This window comes from Glandiceps talaboti, chromosome 1, assembly GCF_964340395.1.
Source record: "Glandiceps talaboti chromosome 1, keGlaTala1.1, whole genome shotgun sequence".
Taxonomy (NCBI): domain Eukaryota; kingdom Metazoa; phylum Hemichordata; class Enteropneusta; family Spengelidae; genus Glandiceps; species Glandiceps talaboti.
The window spans coordinates 826804-854269 of NC_135549.1; the positions used below are offsets into that span (position 1 = coordinate 826804).

Below are 27466 nucleotides of genomic sequence, written 5' to 3' on the forward strand. Positions count from 1 at the left end.
GTAATTCTGTGAATTCAGTCATGACATAAAAATAGTAGTAATTTCAGTATATTGTTTTTCACTGTCATAAAAAGATCCCCATGTGTTTTACACTCTAGTATGTAATTACATGCATTAAATAGTTTCTCTGCATGCATCATGCTAATATAATGTGACAAGTTGTATTCCAATGTGGTACATGTCCATGAGATGAGATGAGAATCTGTACTTGTCTCACTTGAATTCTGTTGATCAGCTGTGGAATGATATGGATTTGCATTGTTGTGATATGTGTACATCTTTGGTTTATGTTGTATCACCAAGTTATTTTATGTAGCAATAAATTCGGCCCACCCTGAGTGGTCATACATACTGTACATTGGACGACAGATCACTGCAGATAATGTTATGTTGAAATGATATTGGTATGAAATGATAAATGACTAGATGACAGCAGGAAAGATTTCACCAATGAGATGACAAGGTTCTATGATCATGGTATTTACAGTAAGAAAAGTACATCAGAGAATAGTCAAAGTATGAACCTGAACTTGTACAAAATCAAATCCACAGTATAAACAAAGTGTGGTCACAGTTTGAAAATGAGGAAAACTAAATTATGGTTAACTATAGTGGCACATTGATATACAACTACTTATTGCACGTTACAATGAGAATAAAAAAAACTATACAAGATGAGTCATAAAATATACTGCCAAGCTATTTGGGCAAATAAAGTATAACACAACTCAAATAGAGTTCAAAGTGTATCATTTCAGCATATTTGCACTTATTTTTAACTAAGCTGCGGTATAATGAAATTTCAGGTCGTCACATACAAACGAAATGACAATACTTTCCAACTATGACCTGATTTGTGAGATATGTTTATGAACTTTCATGATAACAACTAATAACATTTTATGTTAACTATTATTGCATTTTGTCTGTGTTTTACCCAAAACTAATGCACATTTAATACATATGAAATAACTGTGGACAATGCTATCATTTTCTCAAACTGTTGAATAAACTGATACTCCATTCGGACCATGTGTTATAACTACATTTGTGTTATTAACATCCTGGTGCTGAAACTGTAGTTTTAGCGTTGAAGGCAACTGTGGAGTTTTGACAGGCTTAAAGTTTTTGTTTTCTGTGTGTTGTCCTTTCCCTGTCTGAGGGTAACGAACTTTCAGGTTTCCTAAATTATTATTGGGTTTGAGATTCAAGTAAGGTGCAAATTTTTCTTTCTGCTTCTCTGTTAGACAATACGGTTTTATCGTCTTCAGATGAAATGTCTTTTTCACCACAGTCTCATCGTTATTCGTACCTGAGAATTTTTTCTTGACTTCTTCCATCTGTGTAGTTGACATTTTCTCCGTTTGGCTGCTGGATTTGTCGGGTGATTTCTTGGGGATGGATTGAGGTTTCAGATTGACAGCTGTTGAGGATACTGATGGAGTTGAACTTGACTGTTTAGGTGCTGTCTTGGCATAAGGTGAAAAGTCAGAAATCCGTGGAGTTATGTTGGTCACACTCTTCTGTTTACATAGATATCCTGGTTTTCGGATTGGCTGACCTTCAATGTGTAGATTGATACCAGTGTAGGGAGGTGCAAGGACATGTTGCTGGAGTAAAGGAAAACAAAATATGATATGACAATTTTAGTGGATTAAAGGCCAGGGTTTCAATCCCAGGTTCTCACATTAGTATTATCTTATCAGTGTAGACTTAAAGGCCAGGGATTCAATCCCAGGTTCTCACATTAGTATTATCTTATCAGTGTAGACTTAAAGGCCAGGGTTTCAATCCCAGGTTCTCACATTAGTGTTATCTTATCAGTGTAGACTTAAAGGCCAGGGTTTCAATCCCAGGTTCTCACATTAGTATTATCTTATCAGTGTAGACTTAAAGGCCAGGGATTCAATCCCAGGTTCTCACATTAGTATTATCTTATCAGTGTAGACTTAGAGGCCAGGGTTTCAATCCCAGGTTCTCACATTAGTATTATCTTATCAGTGTAGACTTAGAGGCCAGGGATTCAATCCCAGGTTCTCACATTAGTATTATCTTATCAGTGTAGACTTAAAGGCCAGGGTTTCAATCCCAAGTTCTCACATTAGTATTATCTTATCAGTGTAGACTTAAAGGCCAGGGTTTCAATCCCAAGTTCTCACATTAGTATTATCTTATCATTGGAACCATAATGATTACACAGTCATCCTATCAAGTCCATCTTTCTATAGCTCTATCTGACAACTGTTTTTCATACCTAAATTTCAAACCTAATACCACATGGGCCTTTAATATAAATACACAATTGGTAAATAGTTTAATACATCAGTACTGTAACATATGAGAACAAAATTAACTTTATACATTCAAAACTATTTTGTACTTGTTTATTGCAAAAGATTTGGATTTGAAACACTCATTATTTCACACACCAAATATTGATGGATTCTTAAAAAAATCTGACAATCAAAATTTAGTACAGCGTCGCTTAAATCTTAAAACCTTTTAAAATATTTTGACATGGCTCATACAGACTATATTGTACATCTTACTACTTGCTGGTGATGAGTGCATGTCAATAATAATATATGTCACCTTATGACTCTCCCCTTGGCTATCCAGACCATTCAGATTGTCTAGCTTTGTGTAACCTGAGCATTAAAAACAAATATCACCATTTATAACATGTCTGTAGGACAGTAACTATTCTTACCTGTTTATGAATCAATTCAAACTTGCCAGTATCACAACTTTTGTCATATTTCCTGTCCAACACCACTTTCATGGTATCCTCAATGACATCGTAGCACATTTTTTCAGTGATGTGTGAACTAGCTGACATAGCTGGACTAGAGTTGATTTCTATTAGCCACGGTTCCATGTCATCAGTAACCATAAAGTCAGCACCATACAGTTCAAATGAATTCTGTGTGAGGTAAAACAGTGGTTATTTAATGTATTAAAGAAGGAACCTTTCTGGCAAACAACACCCTCTGGTGGCACAGATTGTCCAGGAATAACAACTCAAGGTGAATCCTTGAATCCCAAGTTCTACCATTACCAAATTTTAATCCAAATCTGTTATGGGTCTTTAAGATTTCATCATACCTAATTCACCATTGAAACAAGTGTATATTACCATTTAACCAGATGTTGAAAAATTTCATCTATTTCCCCTCTGTTCCTGGCATTTGGAATAATCTACTATTGCAAGACAAAACAACAAAATTGACAGACTATAGGGGTGGGCAACCTAGCTTACTTTTCTGGGATCTATGATATCTTGAGTACACTGCAAGGCACTGACTATTGCATTTTTCATCCCTGGATATATAATCTCCCTGAAGGCATCTCCATGACCTCGTCTTTTCAGAAAGTTGGCAAACTTTTCACAACTCCACATATTATCATCTGGTAGGTGTGGAGACCTGTTCTCATTTTCATAAAATTTCTGGATGGAATTGTTGGCAAGGTGTATTTTCCTACAAAAGCAAAGATGAAGTTAACTATTATTTACATTGAGTTCACATAGTACAGTAAAATACTTAGTAAACACAGGATAAGAGTTTATATTTTGTGAACTGGATATGTCTCAATGATTTCATGGGACAAAAATACTTTTCTTACCATACAAGGTAATTGCATAGAATAAGAGTACAAAGAAACACCATGGTATGAAGAAACCAAAATATACTTAACATTTTTTGACAGCTTTTCAAAAGCATTTAAACTGAAGCAACCAACTGTTTGATGTATATGAAATATTCTGTTATCAATTCAAGCCCTTGTTGTCAAACACACAGCTGAATAATAGTTGGAAAATATAACTACTCAACTTACTGATCTAAGTTATCTAGTGTATATTTATGAGAACAAAATCTGAGGTAGCTATCTTCATAAAACCATATCGTCAATGGATTCCAGTCAGTCACCAAGAACCACTGCCTGATATCAAACTTGGTATCATAGACCAATAGAGGGCGCTCTATATATTTCTGCACCACCCATTTGTTTTCTTTCCTGACATGACTGGTAACTAGTTTGGTTATGTCTTCCAGTCTGTCCAGGCACATTATACCTGTAACACAATGGTGATGTAAATGGGTTATAACAAATTTATGTCTCTGAAAGTATACTTTGACAATAAACTTTCTAACATTGGTACATTTTTACAGGTTATCTTTGTATGAACATCAAGATTGATCAATAAAATGAAATTGTATTTCTATTTCAACCTGATGTGGTATAATATGAATCTACGTACTTAAACAACAGGTCAAATGTTAAAGTGACATGGTATAATATGAATCCACGTATTTAAACAACAGGTCAAATGTTAAAGTGACATGGTATAATATGAATCCACGTATATGAACAACAGGTCAAATGTTAAAGTGACATGGTATAATATGAATCCACGTATTTAAACAACAGGTCAAATGTTAAAGTGACATGGTATAATATGAATCCACATATATGAACAACAGGTCAAATGTTAAAGTGACATGGTATAATATGAATCCACGTATTTAAACAACAGGTCAAATGTTAAAGTGACATGGTATAATATGAATCCACGTATTTAAACAACAGGTCAAATGTTAAAGTGACATGGTATAATATGAATCCACGTATATGAACAACAGGTCAAATGTTAAAGTGACATGGTATAATATGAATCCACGTATTTAAACAACAGGTCAAATGTTAAAGTGACATGGTATAATATGAATCCACGTATTTAAACAACAGGTCAAATGTTAAAGTGACATGGTGGATTCTACTGACCTCGTCCTCGTGACTTGGCACCAGGTTTGACAATCCATACATTTCTTATACCATCTAGGTGAAGCTGTGGACATCTTGCTTTCATCCTGTTGTACAAATATTGGCATTCCTCTCGGTAGGTACTAGAGTTATTGATGACTGCTCCATCACTGTCAACATAGAAAATTTAATTTTTAATTTTTATTGATTGTTTCTGAGAATGTACCATTGCTAAATGTAGGTTGGTGCTATTATAAATCAAAAACTATCATCTCTATGTTTGGTGATGAGTTCATGTAATTGTTTCAACTTTCATAATGTGAAAACTAAGTAAATATGAAAGTTTAACTCTATTCCTAACCATAACTGGACTCAAATCCTACCCCCTATGCTTGAAAGCAAATCCTACAACTATGCTTTGACCCAAATCCTACCCCCTTCGCTTGGACCCAAATCCTACCCCCTTCGCTTGGACCCAAATCCTACCCCTACGCTTGGATCCAAATCCTACCCCTACACTTGGACCCAAATCCTACCCCTACGCGTGGACCAAAATCCTACCCCTACGCTTGGACCCAAATCCTACAACTATGCTTTGACCCAAATCCTACCCCCTTCGCTTGGACCCAAATCCTACAACTATGCTTGGATCCAAATCCTACCCCCTTCGCTTGGACCCAAATCCTACCCCTATGCTTGGATCCAAATCCTACCCCCTTCGCTTGGACCCAAATCCTACCCCTACGCTTGGATCCAAATCCTACCCCTACACTTGGACCCAAATCCTACCCCTACGCGTGGACCAAAATCCTACCCCTACGCTTGGACCCAAATCCTACCCCCTATGCTTGAATACAAATGTGTGTGTATTACAATACTTTACATTCTTGATTTTTAAGAAACATATACATGTACACAAGAAATATGCTGAAGTCATACTTACTGTATAAGTTGATAGTAATGTTGTAGGAAGCTATCCCACTGGCTATCAGTCAGTGTTGGCTGGACTTCGCCATCACAATCAATATCTTCATGATCTTTGCTATCCAGAAAGTTATCACACACCCTCATTGCAGTCTCTAACACTGCAGATGGAATCACACCTCCTCGTTTCTTAGAGGCTTTGGATTTCCGACCTGTGAAAATAAAGTAGTAACATAACTTAATGAAAGTGGTTAGACAGACAGATTGTTTCATTGTGGGCTCTCACCTTAATTGCTTGCTGGGTTTAGCAAGTGATTAAATGAGTGCCAACAATGACCAATTGGTATTGAAAATATTGTTTTGAATTGTTTGAAACAATTTTCTCGGGTCATGGAAGTGCTTTGTTCAACAAATCTTTCAGTCAAGTAAGTGCTATGAATAATCAAAAACTATTTCCTCAGCCATGGAAGTTCTTTGTTGCAAAACAAGAATACATAGCTGGGATATGAAGTTTGATGTCTGTAAACACATCAGTATGACGTTGATGAAATTACAAGATATAAGTAAAGTCTGTGAATACCTGATTGCACAGCAGTCTTTCCTTCATCCTCCTTATCACCATTATTATCAACTTTTTCATTATTTTTCTCTTTATCAGTCTCACAGTCATCTTTTTTCTCTCCTTCCTCTTTCTTCTCTCCCTCATCTTTCTTTTCTTTTTCTTCATCTTTCTTTTCTGTTTCTTTATCTTCCTTCTTTGTATCTTCTTTCTCCTCTTCCTCTCTTTCATCGTCTTCATTGCCCTCTTCATCGTTGTGTTTCTCTATAACCCATCTAATCATACCAGTGGCTGCACATAACCTGTAGTCATCTGTGAAAAGAATTATGAATATTAATACATCTTGGTATTTCAATAACAAAGCGGTGCATGTCAGTTTTTATGTGCAATTGTGACAATTGTTTTTAATCAATTTCACACAGCTGTAAACATGAAAGTAACAAGTACAATAACTTATTTACTCGCTGCCATTAGATGGCGTACTTGCAGATGTGGAATTCTCTACCACTGGACATAAGACATGTCACAAGTTCAGAAATTTTCAAGAAAACATTGAAGACATATCTACTGTAACAAGTGTAAAATGACCATTTCAATATTAATAGAAATACTTTATTTCAGTACTTACCTATAAAGCCAAGTTTTTCTTCCTCAATTCCAATTTTATAACAGCGAGGGAAGAAAGTATCTGGATCCGATTCCTCAAACCAATGTAGATTTCTTAGATTGGTACATAGTCCAACCTGGTTAAAGAGTCACATACAATTGCTATTAATTTCTTGTCAGAATAAACAATCTCAAAAAATGCAAACAAAAATCTTAGAGAGATTATTCACAGTAATTTACAGAATTAAGATTATTGCATAATTCCTTGTTTATTGGTATGATTGAGAGGGGTAAACAGATGTATGAGGGAATTGGTATGAGAGGGGGAGACCGATGTATGAGGGTGTGTCATTCCACCCTTATTGGTATGAGAGGGGGAGACTGATGTATGAGGGTGTGTCATTCCACCCTTATTGGTATGAGAGGGGGAGACCGATGTATGAGGGTGTGTCATTCCACCCTTATTGGTATGAGAGGGGGAGACCGATGTATGAGGGTGTGTCATTCCACCCTTATTGGTATGAGAGGGGGAGACTGATGTATGAGGGTGTGTCATTCCACTCTTATTGGTATGAGAGAATTACACCGATGTATGGTTTATCTTACAGACTATTAAAGTATATGTTATTTTGTCTTTACCTTGGTTGTAAAGGATCCATTTCTAGCATAATGATTTACAATTGCGTCTTTTCTAAGGTATTTATAGTCTATACTGTCTCTCCTTACTGTCCAAATGAAGGAAGGCGTTGAATTCCGAACCATTCGTGACTGTTGGTACAAAATAATAACAAAAACAAAATAATGTCAACAACAAATACAATCAAGTGACAATTAATGTTCATGGACTCTTAAGTTCATTTTATTCTTCTTTTTGAAATGTTCGCTTTTAAATACAACCAAACACTGAGTCAGCAGTTTTAATCTGTATAATTTGGTGCCGAGTTTCATCCATGAACTGCCAGTTCTATTTTTGATATGTTCTGACTGAAAATGATAATGTGAGAGTAAGAAAGTGATAGAGGGAAACCAAGTGATGTCTAGATAGAAGGAAACAAAGTGATGTCTAGATAGATACACACCATTATTCCATAGATACTGTCACTCTCTTCAAGGTTTTCCTCATGATGTCCGGCATAATCATCATCACCATCACTGTCATCATCTTTGTTATCTGAAGGTGAAAAGAAATTCGCAAAAAGTTGGAAATAAGAAATCTAAGACTACTGTCTATTAAAACTAATACTAGTATTGTACGTATAACACACCAAACTAAGATAGCTATGTTGGCATTTCTTCATATTTTTTCATCTGTTTTATGTAAAACTAAAAGATTTTGAAAACTACATTCTAAAATGGCTGACATTATCCTGCAGTGCATTAAAAAGTTATACAACTAGAATACAACTAGAAAGTCTTGGTAAGAGAATTTAAATTAATTGTTTCTCTAGGTTTAAATTTGGCCTAACTATAAATGCAATCAATGCTGCCTGTCACAGCTATGTTGGTGTATCTAGACAATATAAGTGTTCTATCAACATTGTCATTGATTGTTGTTTTACATATTATTGTACAAACACAATTACAGAATTATATCAAATCTCTATGGCTTTCTGATGGTCAATTAGTTGTTGTCAATTTGCAAGTGGTTTAATGTAGTACCAGTAGTTTACAAAGAGCTAACTTACCATCATCACTATCGGAACCATCACTATCACCGCTGTCATCACTATCATCACCACGACAACCCTTCTTCTTATTAAACACATGTGGGGCCATGTACCTATATTGCTTCTCTACCCAGCCACGTTTCCTTAGACACTCTCTCACTACTGGATAAGGACCATGAATTGAAAAGATTTTCTTGTTCTATAGACAAACAGACAAACAAACAGACAGAAAGACAGACAGAAATTAATGATTAATAACAGTAAGTCTGACATCTAGAAATTGGTGCTTCCAAATACAGTATACAAAGACATAGAGAACATATCTTGTGAATACAGTATACAAAGACATAGAGAACATGTCTTGTGAATACAGCATACAAAGACATAGAGAACATATCTTGTGAATACAGCATACAAAGACATAGAGAACATATCTTGTGAATACAGCATACAAAGACATAGAGAACATATCTTGTGAATACAAAGAAATTGAAATACCAGCTGTAACACTACAGTTCATTTCTCATGTCTGTGCTGAGACACGTGATAACAGTCCATTGTAGTACACCCCTGATGATGCTGAGATATGTGATAACAGTTCATTGTAATACACCCTTGATGGTGCTGAGATACATGATAACAGTACATTGTAATACACCCCTGATGGTGCTGAGATACATGATAACAGTTCATTGTAGTACACCCCTGATGGTGCTGAGATACGTGATAACAGTTCATTGTAATACACCCCTGATGGTGCTGAGATACATGATAACAGTTCATTGTAATACACCCCTGATGGTGCTGAGATACATGATAACAGCTTCATTGTAGTACACCCCTGATGGTGCTGAGATACGTGATAACAGTTCATTGTAATACACCCCTGATGGTGCTGAGATACATGATAACAGTTCATTGTAGTACACCCCTGATGGTGCTGAGATACTTGATAACAGTACATTGTAATACACCCCTGATGGTGCTGAGATACATGATAACAGTTCATTGTAATACACCCCTGATGGTGCTGAGATACATGATAACAGTTCATTGTAATACACCCCTGATGATGCTGAGATACTTGATAACAGTACATTGTAATACACCCCTGATGATGCTGAGATACATGATAACAGTTCATTATAGTACACCCCTGATGATGCTGAGATACATGATAACAGTTCATTGTAGTACACCCCTGATGGTGCTGAGATACATGATAACAGTTCATTGTAGTACACCTCTGATGATGCTGAGATATGTGATAACAGTTCATTGTAATACACCCCTGATGGTGCTGAGATACATGATAACAGTTCATTGTAATACACCCCTGATGGTGCTGAGATACATGATAACAGTACATTGTAATACACCCCTGATGGTGCTGAGATACTTGATAACAGTACATTGTAATACACCCCTGATGGTGCTGAGATACATGATAACAGTTCATTGTAGTACACCCCTGATGGTGCTGAGATACATGATAACAGTACATTGTAATACACCCCTGATGGTGCTGAGATACATGATAACAGTTCATTGTAATACACCCCTGATGGTGCTGAGATACTTGATAACAGTTCATTGTAGTACACCCCTGATGGTGCTGAGATACATGATAACAGTTCATTGTAGTACACCCCTGATGATGCTGAGACACGTGATAACAGTTCATTGTAATACACCTCTGATGGTGCTGAGATACATGATAACAGTTCATTGTAGTACACCCCTGATGGTGCTGAGATACATGATAACAGTTCATTGTAGTACACCCCTGATGATGCTGAGACACGTGATAACAGTTCATTGTAATACACCCCTGATGGTGCTGAGATACATGATAACAGTCCATTGTAGTACACCCCTGATGGTGCTGAGATACATGATAACAGTACATTGTAATACACCCCTGATAGTGCTGAGATACTTGATAACAGTACATTGTAATACACCCCTGATGGTGCTGAGATACATGATAACAGTTCATTGTAGTACACCCTTGATGATGCTGAGATACATGATAACAGTTCATTGTAGTACACCCCTGATGATGCTGATCAGTCATCAGTGAAAATTTGGGATTTGCTTGTAAGAATTGGATTGAATAGAAATTTTCATTTTATATCATAACAAAGAAGATAAAATGCACCTTATCTCTGCAAGCAAAGCTCTATGCACAGCTGAAAGATAGGTATATACCGTAGGATATATATATATATATTATTTCATAAAATGTAATTAACTATTTGATTGAAACAAAGTAAATGTACAGAATTGGAAATTTAGCCATCAAGCTATATTCCACAAAAGAAATCTTTTCTTGCACTAAAGGAGAAATTCAAAAATTTGTAAAACTACAGAGATGGGAAAGTTGACAAAAATATTGGTTGAGGTAAACACCAATGAGAATTTGAAAATGAAGTAAATGCAGCATGATATTACCTTCATTGCTTTCTCTGCTATGAGTTTGGCATTACGTATCCTGTTAACATTTAGTCCTGCTAGTTTTGGCACTTTAGGTCTGCTAGGTGAGATAGCCACATCCGATAAAGTCTTGGACCGTGATAGGTTAGTATCGCCAGTGCTTTCAAAGTCATCTGGAATTATAAAAGATCAAATGAGATGAGAACACAACAGTCAAAGTTATTTATTTCTACACTGCATATAGAGTAAGTCGGCGTTTACAACAGAATGACATGTGGGCTTGTCAATACATTTTAGCCAAGAGAATTAATGAACTATGACTTAGCAACAACGTTTGTGTTGCAATTTTGTCTAGACAGATAACCAAATCTCTGGGACAAATTAATCTATGATTTACAGATTTTGTGAAATCATTCTAGAGTTTTAAGAATGTCGCTCTTGTCAACATACCAAATGGATAGTGGCTGCAGTGTCAGTCTGTCACCAGATATTCAAAAATATGAAACTCACATATAATGCGGTACATTATATGTTTAGTTTAGTATGAGATGTAACTGAAAATATTGGCTAAGGAAGAAATAGTATAAATAATACTAATAGATACAGGTATATCCAAACGTAGCAGAACATGAAAACCACCTAAAATAATTACTGACAAGTTTTTAATGTAGCATCATCTCAAAAATAAATGTCTAAATTTTGAAGATTACAAAGAAACAAGCATATAAGAAAATTTAAGAAATGTCAGACTGTCATTAATTCTTCTTTCATTATCATTAAAGTTGACATTGTCAACAGTAAATTCAATTAGTTTGAGATAAACTGATGAGAATAGTACTGATATATGTAGGACTGCCTATGTTAACAATGGCAATAAAAAACTAATGAGAATAGTACTGATATATGTAGGACTGCCTATGTTAACAATGGCAATAAAAAACTGATGAGAATAGTACTGGTAGGACTGCCTATGTTAACAATGACAATAAAAAACTGATGAGGATAGTACTGATATACGTAGGACTGCCTATGTTAACAATGGCAATAAAAAACTAATGAGAATAGTGCTGATATATGTAGGACTGCCTATGTTAACAATGGCAATAAAAAACTGATGAGGATAGTACTGATATACGTAGGACTGCCTATGTTAACAATGGCAATAAAAAACTAACGAGAATAGTACTGATATATGTAGGACTGCCTATGTTAACAATGACAATAAAAAACTGATGAGGATAGTACTGATATACGTAGGACTGCCTATGTTAACAATGGCAATAAAAAACTAACGAGAATAGTACTGATATACGTAGGACTGCCTATGTTAACAATGGCAATAAAAAACTAACGAGAATAGTACTGATAGGACTGCCTATGTTAACAATGGCAATAAAAAACTAAGAGAATAGTACTGATAGGACTGCCTATGTTAACAATGGCAATAAAAAACTAACGAGAATAGTACTGATATACGTAGGACTGCCTATGTTAACAATGGCAATAAAAAACTAAGAGAATAGTACTGATAGGACTGCCTATGTTAACAATGGCAATAAAAAACTAAGAGAATAGTACTGATAGGACTGCCTATGTTAACAATGGCAATACAAAACTAAGAGAATAGTACTGATAGGACTGCCTATGTTAACAATGGCAATAAAAAACTAAGAGAATAGTACTGATATATGTAGGACTGCCTATGTTAACAATGGCAATAAAAAACTAAGAGAATAGTACTGATAGGACTGCCTATGTTAACAATGGCAATAAAAAACTGATGAGAATAGTACTGATAGGACTGCCTATGTTAACAATAGCAATAAAAAACTAAGAGAATAGTACTGATAGGACTGCCTATGTTAACAATGGCAATAAAAAACTAATGAGAATAGTACTGATATACGTAGGACTGCCTATGTTAACAATGGCAATAAAAAACTGATGAGAATAGTACTGATATACGTAGGACTGCCTATGTTAACAATAGCAATAAAAAACTAAGAGAATAGTACTGATAGGACTGCCTATGTTAACAATGGCAATAAAAAACTAATGAGAATAGTACTGATAGGACTGCCTATGTTAACAATGGCAATAAAAAACTAATGAGAATAGTACTGATAGGACTGCCTATGTTAACAATGGCAATACAAAACTAAGAGGATAGCTATGATAGTCTTATTATAATATTGTCATTTTCTTACTTTTTTCCACATCAAAGGGTGGATTAGATGATCTAGTGTTTGGTGGTATTCTGGCTCTAACTAACTGAGTTCTGTTTCTTCTCAAAGAAAAATTCATGGTACCATTGGCTAGAGAGGAACCTGGAAGCAATGGAAGAATGTATTTTAAAAACTTGTATAGAAAATGTGATGACAATGGTCAAAAACACTCAAGTACATTATATCTTTGTATGTTGATCTTCTCATCTCACAGTTACATGTAATAGTATACTTTTCAAAGTACGTGTGTAGAACAAACAAAGTAATAATTCAATGGAATGGAAACAATAAAATACATATGTAGGACAAACAAAGTTAAAGTTCAATGAAATGGAAACAGTAAAATACATATACACAACATATCAACATATAACAGAACCTGATAAAAGTTCATCACATTGACATTAACTGATCACATAAATACAAAACATTAAGATATTAACCACTTTCAGAAACTATTTTCTTGACAAAAGTTTCAATGACTGATTGACATAACAGTACAAAGTGGAACCATTGTATTAACACTTACCATCTTGCAACCTCTGTAAATGTACATTTGACTGTGTTTGGGGAGCTGCCGGTGGACGAGGTGATTTAGGAGGAAGGTTAGTAGATAATGATGTACTTCTTGATATAACTGGTGGTAAGTTTTCACGATTACCATTTTCTAAATCTAATTTGGTTGGTGTGTCTGATGGAGTTGCCCAGGCTACTTGGGCATTGTCATTCTGTCAAGAAAAAAAACAAAGTTATATGAAATTAAAAAAGAATTGAAATCTGTGTTGAATTAGCAAACTAATTGGGAACCGTCACTTTGAGAAGACATAAACAAGGTTATACAAAATAAACACAGAATTGAGAATCCATCATGAGTTTGAAAACTAATTAGGTGAGAAGAAATAAACACAGAATTGAGAATCCATCATGAGTTTCAAAACTAATTAGGTGAGAAGAAATAAACAAAGGAGTATGATATTGAAATAAACTTTAGAACCACAATAAAATGACAACTCTTTTAAAAGTGGGTCAGTTACTTCTGTTCTGTATTATTTTGGTTTTGTACATGTTTTATGTTGAAGTGAACAAGTCTCTAATAAAGGAAGAGAGTCTCGATATCCCAGAATGCAATATTTATGACTTTGACAAACAACTTTGAACACCTGTCAACTACCTTGATAAAGTTCATACAATAGTTGGACTAAATAACTCAACTCTATAAATGTCACAACTGGTGATATAAAATGTAATATATTGGTACTCAATCTCTACACTTGACATACTTTGTGTCTTTGTAGGATATCTCAAGGCTTTAAGAATCTTGAAAAGTTACATGAACAAATATACTGACAACATTTTCAACTAAAACAGACCTTCTGAAATACATTTTTAAAACAAGTTTGATTGATTTTGTCAACAAAACTCAGTGAAAGTAGTGACTACATTACTTGTGTTGCATTAAAACAGTGTGTTTATGATTTATATGGAGGAATTTTTACACACCAAGCATAAATCTGACCACATTGTGTGAACTAGCTGTAGCCACAGTTGTATAATAACTTAAGCACTCAGTCTCTTGGATACAGACAAATGCAACAAAAATGTTGGCTCTACCTGCAAGGAAGCTTGTTGTTCAGTTCATTCATCATTGGTAGAAAAAATTACATGTATCACTATAGATTAGATTGGCATGGCATTAAAATACTAAATGCCTTGCAGGTCTTTTGACATGAGGTACAATGTACAAAGTTGTCATTGTATTGTATATTGTGGATAACCACTGCACATGGTCAAAGTTCAGAAATTCCTAGATTGAGAAAAGAATGCATGTGTTGGAGAAAGGACTGAACACCTGTGATGCCCTACATTCACAACTGATCTGAGTAGTATGTAGTAGATTGTATTTATGGGAAACATTGCTTACAGTCATCCTTGGAACAGGATACATACATAATGTAGTAACATATAACAAAAAACATGTATGTGTACATATACACATGAGTGTGTTTGTTTGTATCTTTGTTTCATATATGACATATGCCAAAAAATATGAAATACAGCTTTATATTGTATTGATTGGCTCCTATTTTCACAATATCTAGTATCTAATAAATCATTATTATATGTTTGTCTAAGATCAAATATCTCATGAAATACTAAAATTGAATTATTAATGTAATTAATTTAATGTATCTTATATTACTGCTTGATTGTAATGAAATATTCAACATAACAGATAGATAGAAAATGACATGTACTTTTCCTAGGTAACTGATGAATATAATACTAGTATTGATTTTTGTAATGTTCATTTCTGTCACATGTTGATCAGCTATGTTTTCAGTTTGCAATATTTTGACACTTTCACATTTTTTTGTCCTTTAACTTATCAAATTTGGATTGTGTATGCAATTTCCATGATTTTGACCATTACAAAACATGCAGGGTGATTTTGACCCATGTACAATGTAGGGTAATTTTGACATTGTTGATGGGTTATTTCAAAATATCATTGTAAGTCACATTTTGTATAAATGACAGGAATATAATAATGTGCTTGCATAAAGTTTTGAAAAATTAGTACATTTTTCAATAATTTCCACTGATTTCAATTTGCAAAATATGACTTGCTTTGTACACAGACACAGACAGACACAAATACATGCTACCCCCCCACCACACACACACACACACACACACACACACACACACACACACACACACACACACACACACACATATACATACAAATTTTGTACATATTAAGCACAAAGTGATATCCAAAGTTCATAGCCTACTCAGAGTTGATAGCCAATAGCATATCCAGAGTTCATAGCCAATAGCCTACCCAGAGTTCATAGCCGATAGCCTACAGTACTTACCTCTTTGGCACCATTCTTATTGTCTCTATACTTTGCTCTTGTTAACTGTACTGGAGTCAGTCTGCCACTTTTAAATGGCATCTTACTCTTCTCATACTGTAATATAAACCAACACAGATTAACATCATGCCAAACAGCAGTAGTTTAGGACACATACATGTACACTACTAAACATTGATCTAAACTACCAAACTGATAAGGTGGTAGTCTGCTAAACCAACAAAAACGAAAAAAATTATCACTGACACAGTTATTAATTTAAACTTGGCTAAATCTAAGTGAAAAAAAAAACAATTTTGCATAAATAAAGTACATTAAATTTGTTACATCTTTCAATACTGTTCAAATTCTTCAAATTTCATTTTTATATTTATTGTTCAGGTCATTCATTCATAGTAACCCTCATCAAAAATTCATTGAATGAAAATCTGGAACTAAACATCTATTCACAAAGATAATCATTAGAAATGCTAATTTCCTGAAAAGAAAGTCTTCCTGGCTGATTACAATTCATGTTTCACATTTATAGGACACTTTTCAAACAAGTTTATCCACTATTAATTCCTATATATTGTTTCCTGAGTACCAGGTAATACACTAATACAGGGTAGATAAATCAAGTTTACTAGCTTTGTATGGGTACCACCTGTTATGCTGCTGGTGTGAATGCTAAGTGGTTTAACCCACAGACACAGTCAAGAATTGTACAGTATTTTGAGGTTTAGCAAACATGTATTTTATTGCGTACATCTAATGTTTTCAAATTCAAATTGACCTAAATGTTTGTATCATGGTACAGTATATGACCTAGAGTCAAGTCATATGAGGATTTGGACTATTGCCCCTCACTACATATCTAAATTCCCCATACTGACTCTAGGCTAGCTGGTACTGTATAGGCAGAAAGATTTGTTTGTCATAAAATAAACACTAGTATTAGTAATGAGTGATTTAGAGAAGAAAAGTTGACCACATTTTCCTTCACAAAATTTGTAATGAATAACAAATTCAAAACATTTGAAGTTTACGAGACAAAAAAATCTCCCAAGGGACTCAGTGGCAGTCTAAAGTGTAGACAACAACAAATCATACAGGCTAGGACTAGTACTAGTACATGTACATGTCATTGTTTGCTCTGCACACATCATTACCTACAATTACAACTACAGCTGACACCCACACATTAGCCATCACAACATAAAATCCATGATTTAACTACATGTAAACATGTATGTTTTCAGTGTTGTATATATTACACAATACAGTTATGTGTCAACAAAACTCAGTTGACCACATACATTCGAAAATTAGTTGTCAGCCAGTTGTTAAACACACTGAATTAATAGTTATTAGATTCTGCGATATTTGACACTACCTGAAATCTAATTAAATTAATGGACGCATGAGAAACACTATTACTCCATACAATTTTTCAATCATACTATCGGTGACAAGGAAATTTGAATATGTGTGGCCGGTACCTGGTAATAACATACAGGAACTGAGTTTTTACTGTAATGTCAACACTGATATATTAATATTGGTAACAGAGTAGATAACCCCAACCATTTCATTAAACTAATTGATTTGTAAACACAAAACATCACCATGACAACCATGTTGTGGATCATAACATTCAGTTTGTTACAAATGAGACTCTGAAAAATTCAGTTTGAAAACATGTAAATTACAATTTACTTAAAGTTTGCAATAAAATGAAAATCGTAAACTTCATTTAAAGTGAAATTAACAGTTTGTACTAGTCATTTTGAAATGATGAAATTCAATATTTGATCAAAAATTAAAAATTGAAATCTACCTGCTGCTATTGTGATCAATATAAAAACCCAGTGTATGGTTTGCACACAATTTCAAGATTTGAAGTTTTTTTTTTTGAGATCCTAGAATATTCATTTCTTTTTAACAGGAATGTCCAATTCATTTTTCAAAATATGTTTAATTTTTATCACTTGTTTTGAAATTACGACATTTCCTCCCATCAGGTAAAAATGAAAAATAAAAATAAAGAATACATGTAGATGTTTGAAGAAAGTGACACATACATGTACACATACACAAAATAATGTACATTGCAGAGAGGACTTGACACATTGTACAGACACTGTTATTGCATATAAAGTATCATTTTCTTACACCGCTACACTTTAGGATCATAACATAAACTGTTTATATCTTACTATCGTACTTCATTGTAGTTTTTCCTTGTATTTATAACTACATGGATAAAAGTATGAATTTAGACTTTAATCATGTTTTTAAAAAAATCTCACCATATGTCTATGCATTTTTTTTTGCAAAGTTTTCTACTTTTTGGACAGATATTTTAGTAAAACTTAAAAAGAAAAACTGACTTCAAAGAAAATATGAAAACATGAAAAAAAATGTAATGAAGGAAAACTGTGACTATAATCGATATAGATTTAAAAAGAAAAACCGACTTCAAAGAAAATATGAAAACATGAAAAAAAATGTAATGAAGGAAAACTGACTATAATCGATATAGATTCAGTACTCTTTATCTTGTAAATATTTGTATACTAGTACATTAACATTTCAATCTGAGAAAACAGTAACTTTACAGTATTTTCTGTACTTCATTATACATAACTTCTTTGTGTTCATAAATGTTTAAATACACGGTATACACCTGGGGTACAATTCTATAGACTGGACTTTGTGAGCTTACTAAATCTTATATATGTATATAAATGAAATCATTTATATGTTGCAATATACATGTCGGTAAGCCAATCAATGGTACGTGTTATCATATATGCTGTAATGTTAGTACAAACAATGTCATAAAACCAGTGCTACAAATTACAATTCCTGTATTTGTAATGACAAGAATCAAAGATATATGGTATGATAATACATTAAATACAACTTAAAATCAGTCAAATACCCCTGATAATCGTATCAGTATTATAAAATATCAGTTAGATCACTTTTACAAGCTGTATAATCCATCTCACCTTCAATATCCTGTGTTTTGGCATTTTGTGTTAGTTATCCAGGAAATCTTCTATGTAAATCAGATCCATTACAATTCTAATCTACGGTGATCAATGTGTCATCTTTTAGTATCAAACTCATAGCATTTTCACCAATAACTATAAAGTCCCGAGTCCAGCACACAGTAAACACTACAACATTGGTACAACAAAACACACTGCATGAAAAATAACAAGTCCTTCAGCTGCCTGAAGCCAAGCTTCTCATATATTATCATATTGGCATAGCAACCAGTAATGCGTTCTTAATGTAATGTATTTAGGCAATGAGAAATGAGTGCGCTAAATCGATTATGAATTAAATTTATCCTTTGAGTAACTACTACCGATTGATTTTATGTTGTTTTCTTTTCAATTCCTGAAATGCCACATATGTACAAAGTAACCAATGGTCAGATAAATACTGGTGAACTTTAAACAAGCCAACAAGTGACACACAAAAGAACTAGAATCATGTGAGAATGATAGCCTATAAAGCCAGATAAATACTACAATATCATAACCAGCATGACAATTGACATATACAATTTGTCACGATTACATGTTAGGGGAGTTAAATGTTCCTACCCTCCTACCCTAGCCTAGCAAGCCAGGTCACAAAATCGAAGACTTGCATATCCATGTCAGCGTTTGACTGTCTGTGGTTACTAGTACACAATGCATACACACATACACTGCTTCTCAGGTAACTTGCCAGACTTGACACGTACTACAGACGCCACTCCCCTACACAACAAAAAATCCACTGCACCACTGAGCAAAGGTCACAGTATTCACATACCATTATCACTCAAACTATAGTTTGGGTTGAAAACAATATGTGTAACGCCATGATGGATGAGTGTATACATATTTACTGGAAGATGAGGAAATTACCCTTTACATTGATGATATCATTGGAATTATCATAATTAGTTCCACATGATTAGTGTTGAATATTCGTCCAATAAGTGTACAGTGTCTATTGATGTTTAGTCGACAGGCAAACAACTATGGCTGTATAGTGTTACTGACAGATACTTTTGTTACAGCTAAATGAATAATTCAATCATGTTGCTATGTCTCATCAAGAGATTCAGACTCATCACGGACATTTAGCAACTTACTTTTTCTTGAACTTTATCAGGTTTTTTTGTATTCAAATAATAAATATTAATAACTTTATTACACAACTGTGTCGTCAGTGAATACAGTATAATAAACAACAACAAATAGCAACCACACTTAAATTACAACCTGTCTATTGGACTTACAACAATTTTACTATCGCAACTTTTATTTCCTGAAGTTGCTAACACAAAAGTAAGTAAGAAGTATTTTCACTAGGACTGTTATGTAGGTGAGGAAGGGAAGGGTGTGGAGAGGGAGGGGATTATTTTAGTATCTATGTTGAATTCAGGATTAAGATTAGGAGGAGAAAAACATAGGCCTGGCAGAATTATAGAAAACTTTGATCCACAACAGAAGAATCATCCTATGTAATCCTTATGGCATCATTAGTAATAAGACACTATATGCAAAAACCTGGGATTGAATCATGGGCCTTTTTATTTCCTATACATCACTGAGCGATAAACTGCGTGATCACTACCATCATAACTTATATTTGATAGGTCTATTTCTGGTCTATTTATATACGCAAGTTAAGTACAATACGTACAAAATACAATGACCTCAATACCATGGGTAAAAACAAATTACACTGTACACAACATCATGGTATTCTTGTTTCATATTGTTTTACTGTAGCACTAGTAAATCTAAAGTGAACGACCGCTCCCATTATAAATTCCAATGAGTTTTGTTACTAATGTCAGGTCTATTTCTGGTCTATTTGTGTACACAAGTACAATATACAGCAACGACCTTACCATGGGTACATATAAAATTACAATTCAGACCCTGGACAAACAAATACCACACAGTTAAATCCACCACAGATTTTATAAAACAAATGTATGAGCTCAAATAGATGGCATTCCATCTCAGAGTCTCACAATGCCACTGTCTAATTCACATTGACCATTATGTTGTCCCTGAAAACCAAAACCTAAACAGCAGTTACATGGTTACTGTCAAACAATTGATAAAGAAGACACCATTGTTGACAAAATCTGACAACTTTGACCCCAGCGACCTCTGCTTTAATCCCCATAGTAACTACACAGGGGCACTATGACAATTATGATCACTTTTTCAGTAGGTGGGTGGTAGCTTTTAAATAATTCACATTGTAAGTACATTCTAATGGCTACACTGCAGGAGGCCAGCAGACTCTGTATTCAATTGTCTAGTAGTTTCTGTGATGTGGAGGGTCTATGCTGTGATCTACCTTTCATCCCAATTATGGATTGTTTTTGTTTAACCAAGGTAAAAGTTACTGTAAAATTCAATAGGCACACTTTTAATGAAGACATTTACTACCTGTGTGTATTGGACTCATAAATCTCTTGTCCTTTTACTTCCTTTGAAGGGTGGTAGTGCTATAGTGTAGTGTCATTAAAAATTTACATACTAAAAATTTCTCATGAATATTCATGTTTCCCTAAGTAACCCACTTGACAAAGACTATTGTGTTGTGTTTTCTATACACTATTTTCTCTAACCAGTGTTTTAACATAGACCATTGGTGGAGGGTCTATGGTTCTACATAAATTTTTAACACCGTCTTTTAGCTAGTTTCCAGATTCTGCAATAAGCAAGTGTAGGTAAAACACTTACAATAACAACACCACTAAATGTAACTGTTAAAGTGTTAATATTCCAGCTTATTTATGTTACAAGATAGTACTAATTATCAGATATCAAAACACTACAGGAAATCCTTGCTACATGTAGGTATGGAATTTCAAAGATCTAATCTTACATTTGTACATTTGTACTACATTTTCCCTGTCACTGTGTATTTAATCTCAGCTATATTATTAACTATATTAATAGTAATTCTAACAACAGACTTGACTAGTGACTAGCAACTTGTTATTTTCTGTCTCTCTTTACCATACCTTTCAACTACTGTGTTATCTTGACAAACATAAATATTGAATAAGCTATTAGTAATAGTAGTATAAATATTGTGATCATAGTGCTATAAAGTGTTATCCCTGGCACAGACCTATGTTACTTACAGCACATTACATGAAAACATAATTTTATGTATTGTAACTGCATATTTCTGTACCCCTATGAAAACAGTGTCAGTTTCCTGGTGAAAAATTTGCAAGATACATTTACCTGTGACATCTACTTTTATTTATCTGGTAAAGATAGGAAGGCAATGACAAAGTTTATGTTGGGTGATTGGAAAATGTAGGGAAATAACATAATAACAATAGTGCAACAAAATCTCATCTACCTAATTATATGAGTAAACAACATTCATTTGATTTGGTATGTGGTGATCTGTATGAAAAAGTTTATTATATTCAATGGCATACCTATCTCTATGGTTACTGGGCCAAGTTTTAATATGTGATAAAGCTAACAATCACATGAATCTTATCAACAGTTTACACAGACTTTATTCTAGATAGCCACTCTAACACAGACTTTATTCTAGATAGCAACTCTAACACAGACTTTATTCTAGATAGCAACTCTAACACAGGCTGTATTCTAGCAACTCTAAAATAGACTGTATTCTAGATAGCAACTCTAACACAGACTTTATTCTAGATAGCAACTCTAACAAAGACTGTATTCTAGCAACTCTAACACAGACTTTATTCTAGATAGCAACTCTAACACAGGCTGTATTCTAGCAACTCTAAAATAGACTGTATTCTAGATAGCAACTCTAACACAGACTTTATTCTAGATAGCAACTCTAACACAGCCTGTATTCTAGCAACTCTAAAATAGACTGTATTCTAGATAGCAACTCTAACACAGACTTTATTCTAGATAGCAACTCTAACACAGACTTTATTCTAGATAGCAACTCTAACATAGACTTTATTCTAGATAGCAACTCTAACACAGACTTTATTCTAGATAGCAACTCTAACATAGACTGTATTCTAGATAGCAACTCTAACACAGACTTTATTCTAGATAGCAACTCTAACACAGACTTTATTCTAGATAGCAACTCTAACACAGACTTTATTCTAGATAGCAACTCTAACACAGCCTGTATTCTAGCAACTCTAAAATAGACTTTATTCTAGATAGCAACTCTAACACAGACTGTATTCTAGCAACTCTAACACAGACTGTATTCTAGCAACTCTAACACAGACTGTATTCTATTTCTAGATAGCAACCCTAACACAGACTGTACGTATTCTAGCAACTCTAACACAGACTTTATTCTAGATAGCAACTCAGATTACTCTAACACAGACTGTATTCTAGCAACTCTAACACAGACTGTATTCTATTTCTAGATAGCAACCCTAACACAGACTGTACGTATTCTAGCAACTCTAACACAGACTGTATTCTAGATAGCAACTCTAAAATAGACTGTATTCTAGATAGCAACTCTAAAACAGACTGTATTCTAGATAGCAACTCTAAAACAGACTGTATTCTAGATAGCAACTCTAAAACAGACTGTATTCTAGATAGCAACTCTAACACAGACTGTATTCTAGATAGCAACTCTACTACAGACTGTATTCTAGATAGCGACAATGTATTATGTATAGACAGCAACTCTAGGCATAATGTTATTAAGCTCCTTGTGACTTCATTTTGCTGGGGTTAAAAAATGAGTAATTTCTGCTTATATTATTATTACATGTATATATATGAGTATCAGGTTCAATGCTCTTCAGTCTTGCCAAGTTTTTTAGTGGTGAAAGCAGTACAGTTGTATATTAAATGTAAATACATGTTCTAAATATAGATATAATGTTGTCACACTATAGTAGATGACATCTAGGTAAGTAACTGATTCACTCAGATTGGAATGTCAATTCATTGTCAAAGAAAGAAAGTGTTTGTACATACCTTCTACCTAGGTACAACAGTATAAATACAGTATCTATATAGGGGTTGGGGGTAAAACAAATCTTCAAACCCACAAACATCAATACAAAAGTTGCATGTATGTATGAGGTAGTAGTTTGTGTGCGATACAGGTTGACTGATAATCTGCCACAGTAGGTTTCTATATACCTTATATAGGGTACAATACATGTAGACATGATAACTAGTTTATCTTGTCTTCATTAGTCAGTAAAGTATGCTTTATTCATAGACCCTACACAAAAGCAGGGTCTATGCTTTCTTCAAGTATGTTTAGTATGATGTGAAACCTGCCTGGCTATTCGTATATACATGTACTGACTGAAAAGCTTGACTGGTTTCTTACTGCTTATTTCAAGTACTTCTTTTTGTCACAGGGCAGATGTATTTTGTCAACCAAAAACTCTCATAAACCTACTGTTATGTTAAGTCATTTTCTATGTCACTCCTGTTCACAACCCTTGTCAGAAAGCAACCCTACAAATTTCATTTCATTAGTTATTCACTTTTGGTGTTCTGCAGATATCAAATATCTAACTTTAAATTTCAACTATATTTAAATATTTTGATTTCAACGAGTATACTTTGGTATCATTTCTGGACAAAAGATGGATACAAGTCTGATTTTATGTACAAAGTATTACTGGAATTTAACATTGCTATACTCAAAATAGACATTAGGTGCACACATGTGTGCGTGTTTGTGTTATTATTACATATTTTCTGCATACTACATTTTGTATGTTGTATGAGTCTCAGAGATACATGTATTTCAGACCATGTCATGCAAAAAAACTGTGTATACTTCAATATACAGTCCAAAATAACATTCCTGTCCTGGGAGTAGTTTATTAGAGCATTCACACAGTCTTACACAGCATACTGTGTACTAAACATTGGATTTCATATTTTCTGTGTACATGTATAGAGTAATTGCATACATTGCATTTCTACATTTATATATTTTTACCTCTTTGAAAAGTATTAATATAACATTTTTTTTCTCCGAGTATAATTTAGGTGGTATATTTATACATTGTATGATGCAGTATACATGTTGTATAGAAACACTGAATTCCAAATCATAATTTATGAGAATAAGCAAAGTGTTATACATGTATATAGGATCCTGGAATATCATTAAAACTCCACAATCTTATGTGAAATTAAAAGCTGAATGTCCCTACATCTTCAATAATTATGACATTATGTATGGAAATAGGTAGACAAATACATGTACATGTAGGTATTGAGACCAAATATGATGTACATGTAATGTAATGACACACCAACAAAGAATAAGGTTGGTTTTCATTATAGCGTTTTTCCACTCTGTGCTCAAAGCACTTTACAATTATTACACCTGGCACATTAGCCATTTGTACTTTCTCAACTCCCTGGGGAACATACAATCCATTGCAGCCACTATAAGCACATACATGTAAGATTAAAGCATTCACAGTGCAACCTCTATCCTACCAGGTCCCCAATTATACAGCTGGGTTGACTGAGGCACAAACATGGTTCAAATCTTGCCTATGGACTGTAGCCATTCAGAAACAAATGGCAGAGACGGGCTTGAACCTGTAACCTGTAGATTCAAAGTCAGCCACTCTAATCATTCGACCATCATGGCTCCACTTGTTCATTTTACTTTTCTGGACAAATCTCAAACAAGATGTTCTCATTCAAGTGAGTGCATGATAGAGTGTGTGTGTGTGTGTGTGTGTGTGTGTGTGTGTGTGTGTGTGTCACTGTGTGTGCATGTGTGTGTGCATGTGTATGTATGTATCATTGTATGCATTCTTTCTACCACAGACTCTACACAAATGGCTCTATGGTTCTAATGACAGATTCTTAACCAGGAAGCGAGCTGAGTTTATGATTACAAATGTTCATACTTTTCATTAACAGTTAGACAACAAGGTATGTGTTTATTGAATCATGGAGTATTACCCTGCATAACTGAATGTGAACATACCATAGTTAATATTATTTGATTAGTTGAATTCAGAGGTGAGGGTAGGCATAGAAAAGGGGATCCTCAGGCTAAACCTTAACACAATGCAATAAATATGATGAATAGTTCTTGTTTATGAGGCCCTATTCTGGCAAATTCATGTCTGTAAGAAATATCACACTTTGTGAATATGTCAAACCATTGCAGTTATAACGTCCTACCTCTTTGGTCAAAGAGTACCACAAGTACCATAATGATCTATGAGAGAACCCACTTCCATTAAGTAAGAAGTATTTTGATATTGTGTTGTTGTGTTGTTGCCAGTTTGCTGTCAAAGTTTGTAATTTCTCACATGTTCAAGCTGTGACAGTTATATTTGTAACTAGTGGAGTGATAAATACCACTAATATGTGTGAATAATTAAAGTTTTATCACCTGTGAACCTGTTATTCCTAGCTTTCAGAATAGGCCATCAATTTTTCATTAAAATTCATTACTATTTCAAGGTAAATTCACTGAAGTGGTTCATTGGTAATGGTGATGAAACCTCTCACAAAAATCAAACTAAATATCACAAGACTATATTATATGATGATGTAGTTAGTGTACACACACTTGGTGATTTTATAGTCATCTCTTTATTTATTTTACTTACCAGTTTCTTTTGTTTCTCCAAGTGTAATTCTTGTCTAGCCATAAATGTTGTTCCCAATCCTTCACAAATTTTTGCACTAGTTTCACTAACTTGGGGTTTAAATGTAAATATTGGTTCCTGTTTTTCCTGTGGCTTTTTGATGTTGTTTGGGTACACACCAGCTCTGAATTCATTACCTCGCTCTTTCACCATTTTCATGCTGGTTGCATTCAATTTTGGAGCGAAGGTCAGTTCTGACTCGAAACTGAACCTGTTTTGTGTTGCTACTGGAGCCTTCATCCTGCTGATCAGTCCCGCGGTTCTCGGCGTAACATCGCCCTGATCGGTTTGCTGACAGGCCAACATGGACGCTGGTGGTTTCCAATATCCGCTCCGTACGACTCTAGCGCTGCCGTCGCTGGCTGCGTTCGGTGCCGATGTTTGACGTTTGTAGTTGATCGTCAGAAGGGTCGAAATGTCTGGAGGACCAGTGGCATTCCTGATCATAGTAAAGAAGACATGTTGGCAGGGTGAGGGTCCTAAAACATTTAAACGCTATGTTCGTCAATGCAATAAAGCGGTCCTATTGAAGGACGTATTGTACAGCGTAACCATGGACGCCAAGCACACTGTGTATTGTGTGTCGAGCAGTGTCGAAACTAATGAATAAAACATGAGCCTATACGGGTCTTTTGTCCCAACCCCATTCACAGTCACTCGCCCAGAAATAAACACATTCACACAATGCCCAGGTCGGCAACCCAGACGTGCATGATAAATTTTGTTCAAGACGCGAAAAATGA

At 34.4% G+C, this 27466-nt stretch overlaps 1 protein-coding gene across 1 annotated transcript; it reads right to left on the minus strand.

The window, feature by feature from the left end:
• Positions 1 to 668: 668 nt before the first annotated feature.
• LOC144442833 (tubulin tyrosine ligase 3-like) lies at positions 669 to 27245 on the minus strand. The gene is made up of 16 exons (XM_078132214.1): positions 26685 to 27245; positions 16061 to 16156; positions 13711 to 13909; positions 13164 to 13283; positions 10975 to 11129; positions 8539 to 8719; positions 7933 to 8024; positions 7493 to 7621; positions 6876 to 6990; positions 6269 to 6559; positions 5708 to 5900; positions 4786 to 4934; positions 3838 to 4075; positions 3260 to 3479; positions 2711 to 2923; positions 669 to 1610 (listed from the first exon to the last, which is right to left on the minus strand). Exons 1-16 carry the CDS (start codon positions 27168 to 27170, stop codon positions 996 to 998), a joined length of 3492 nt encoding a protein of 1163 aa, XP_077988340.1. The 5' UTR covers positions 27171 to 27245; the 3' UTR covers positions 669 to 995.
• Between the last annotated feature and the right edge of the window lie 221 nt (positions 27246 to 27466).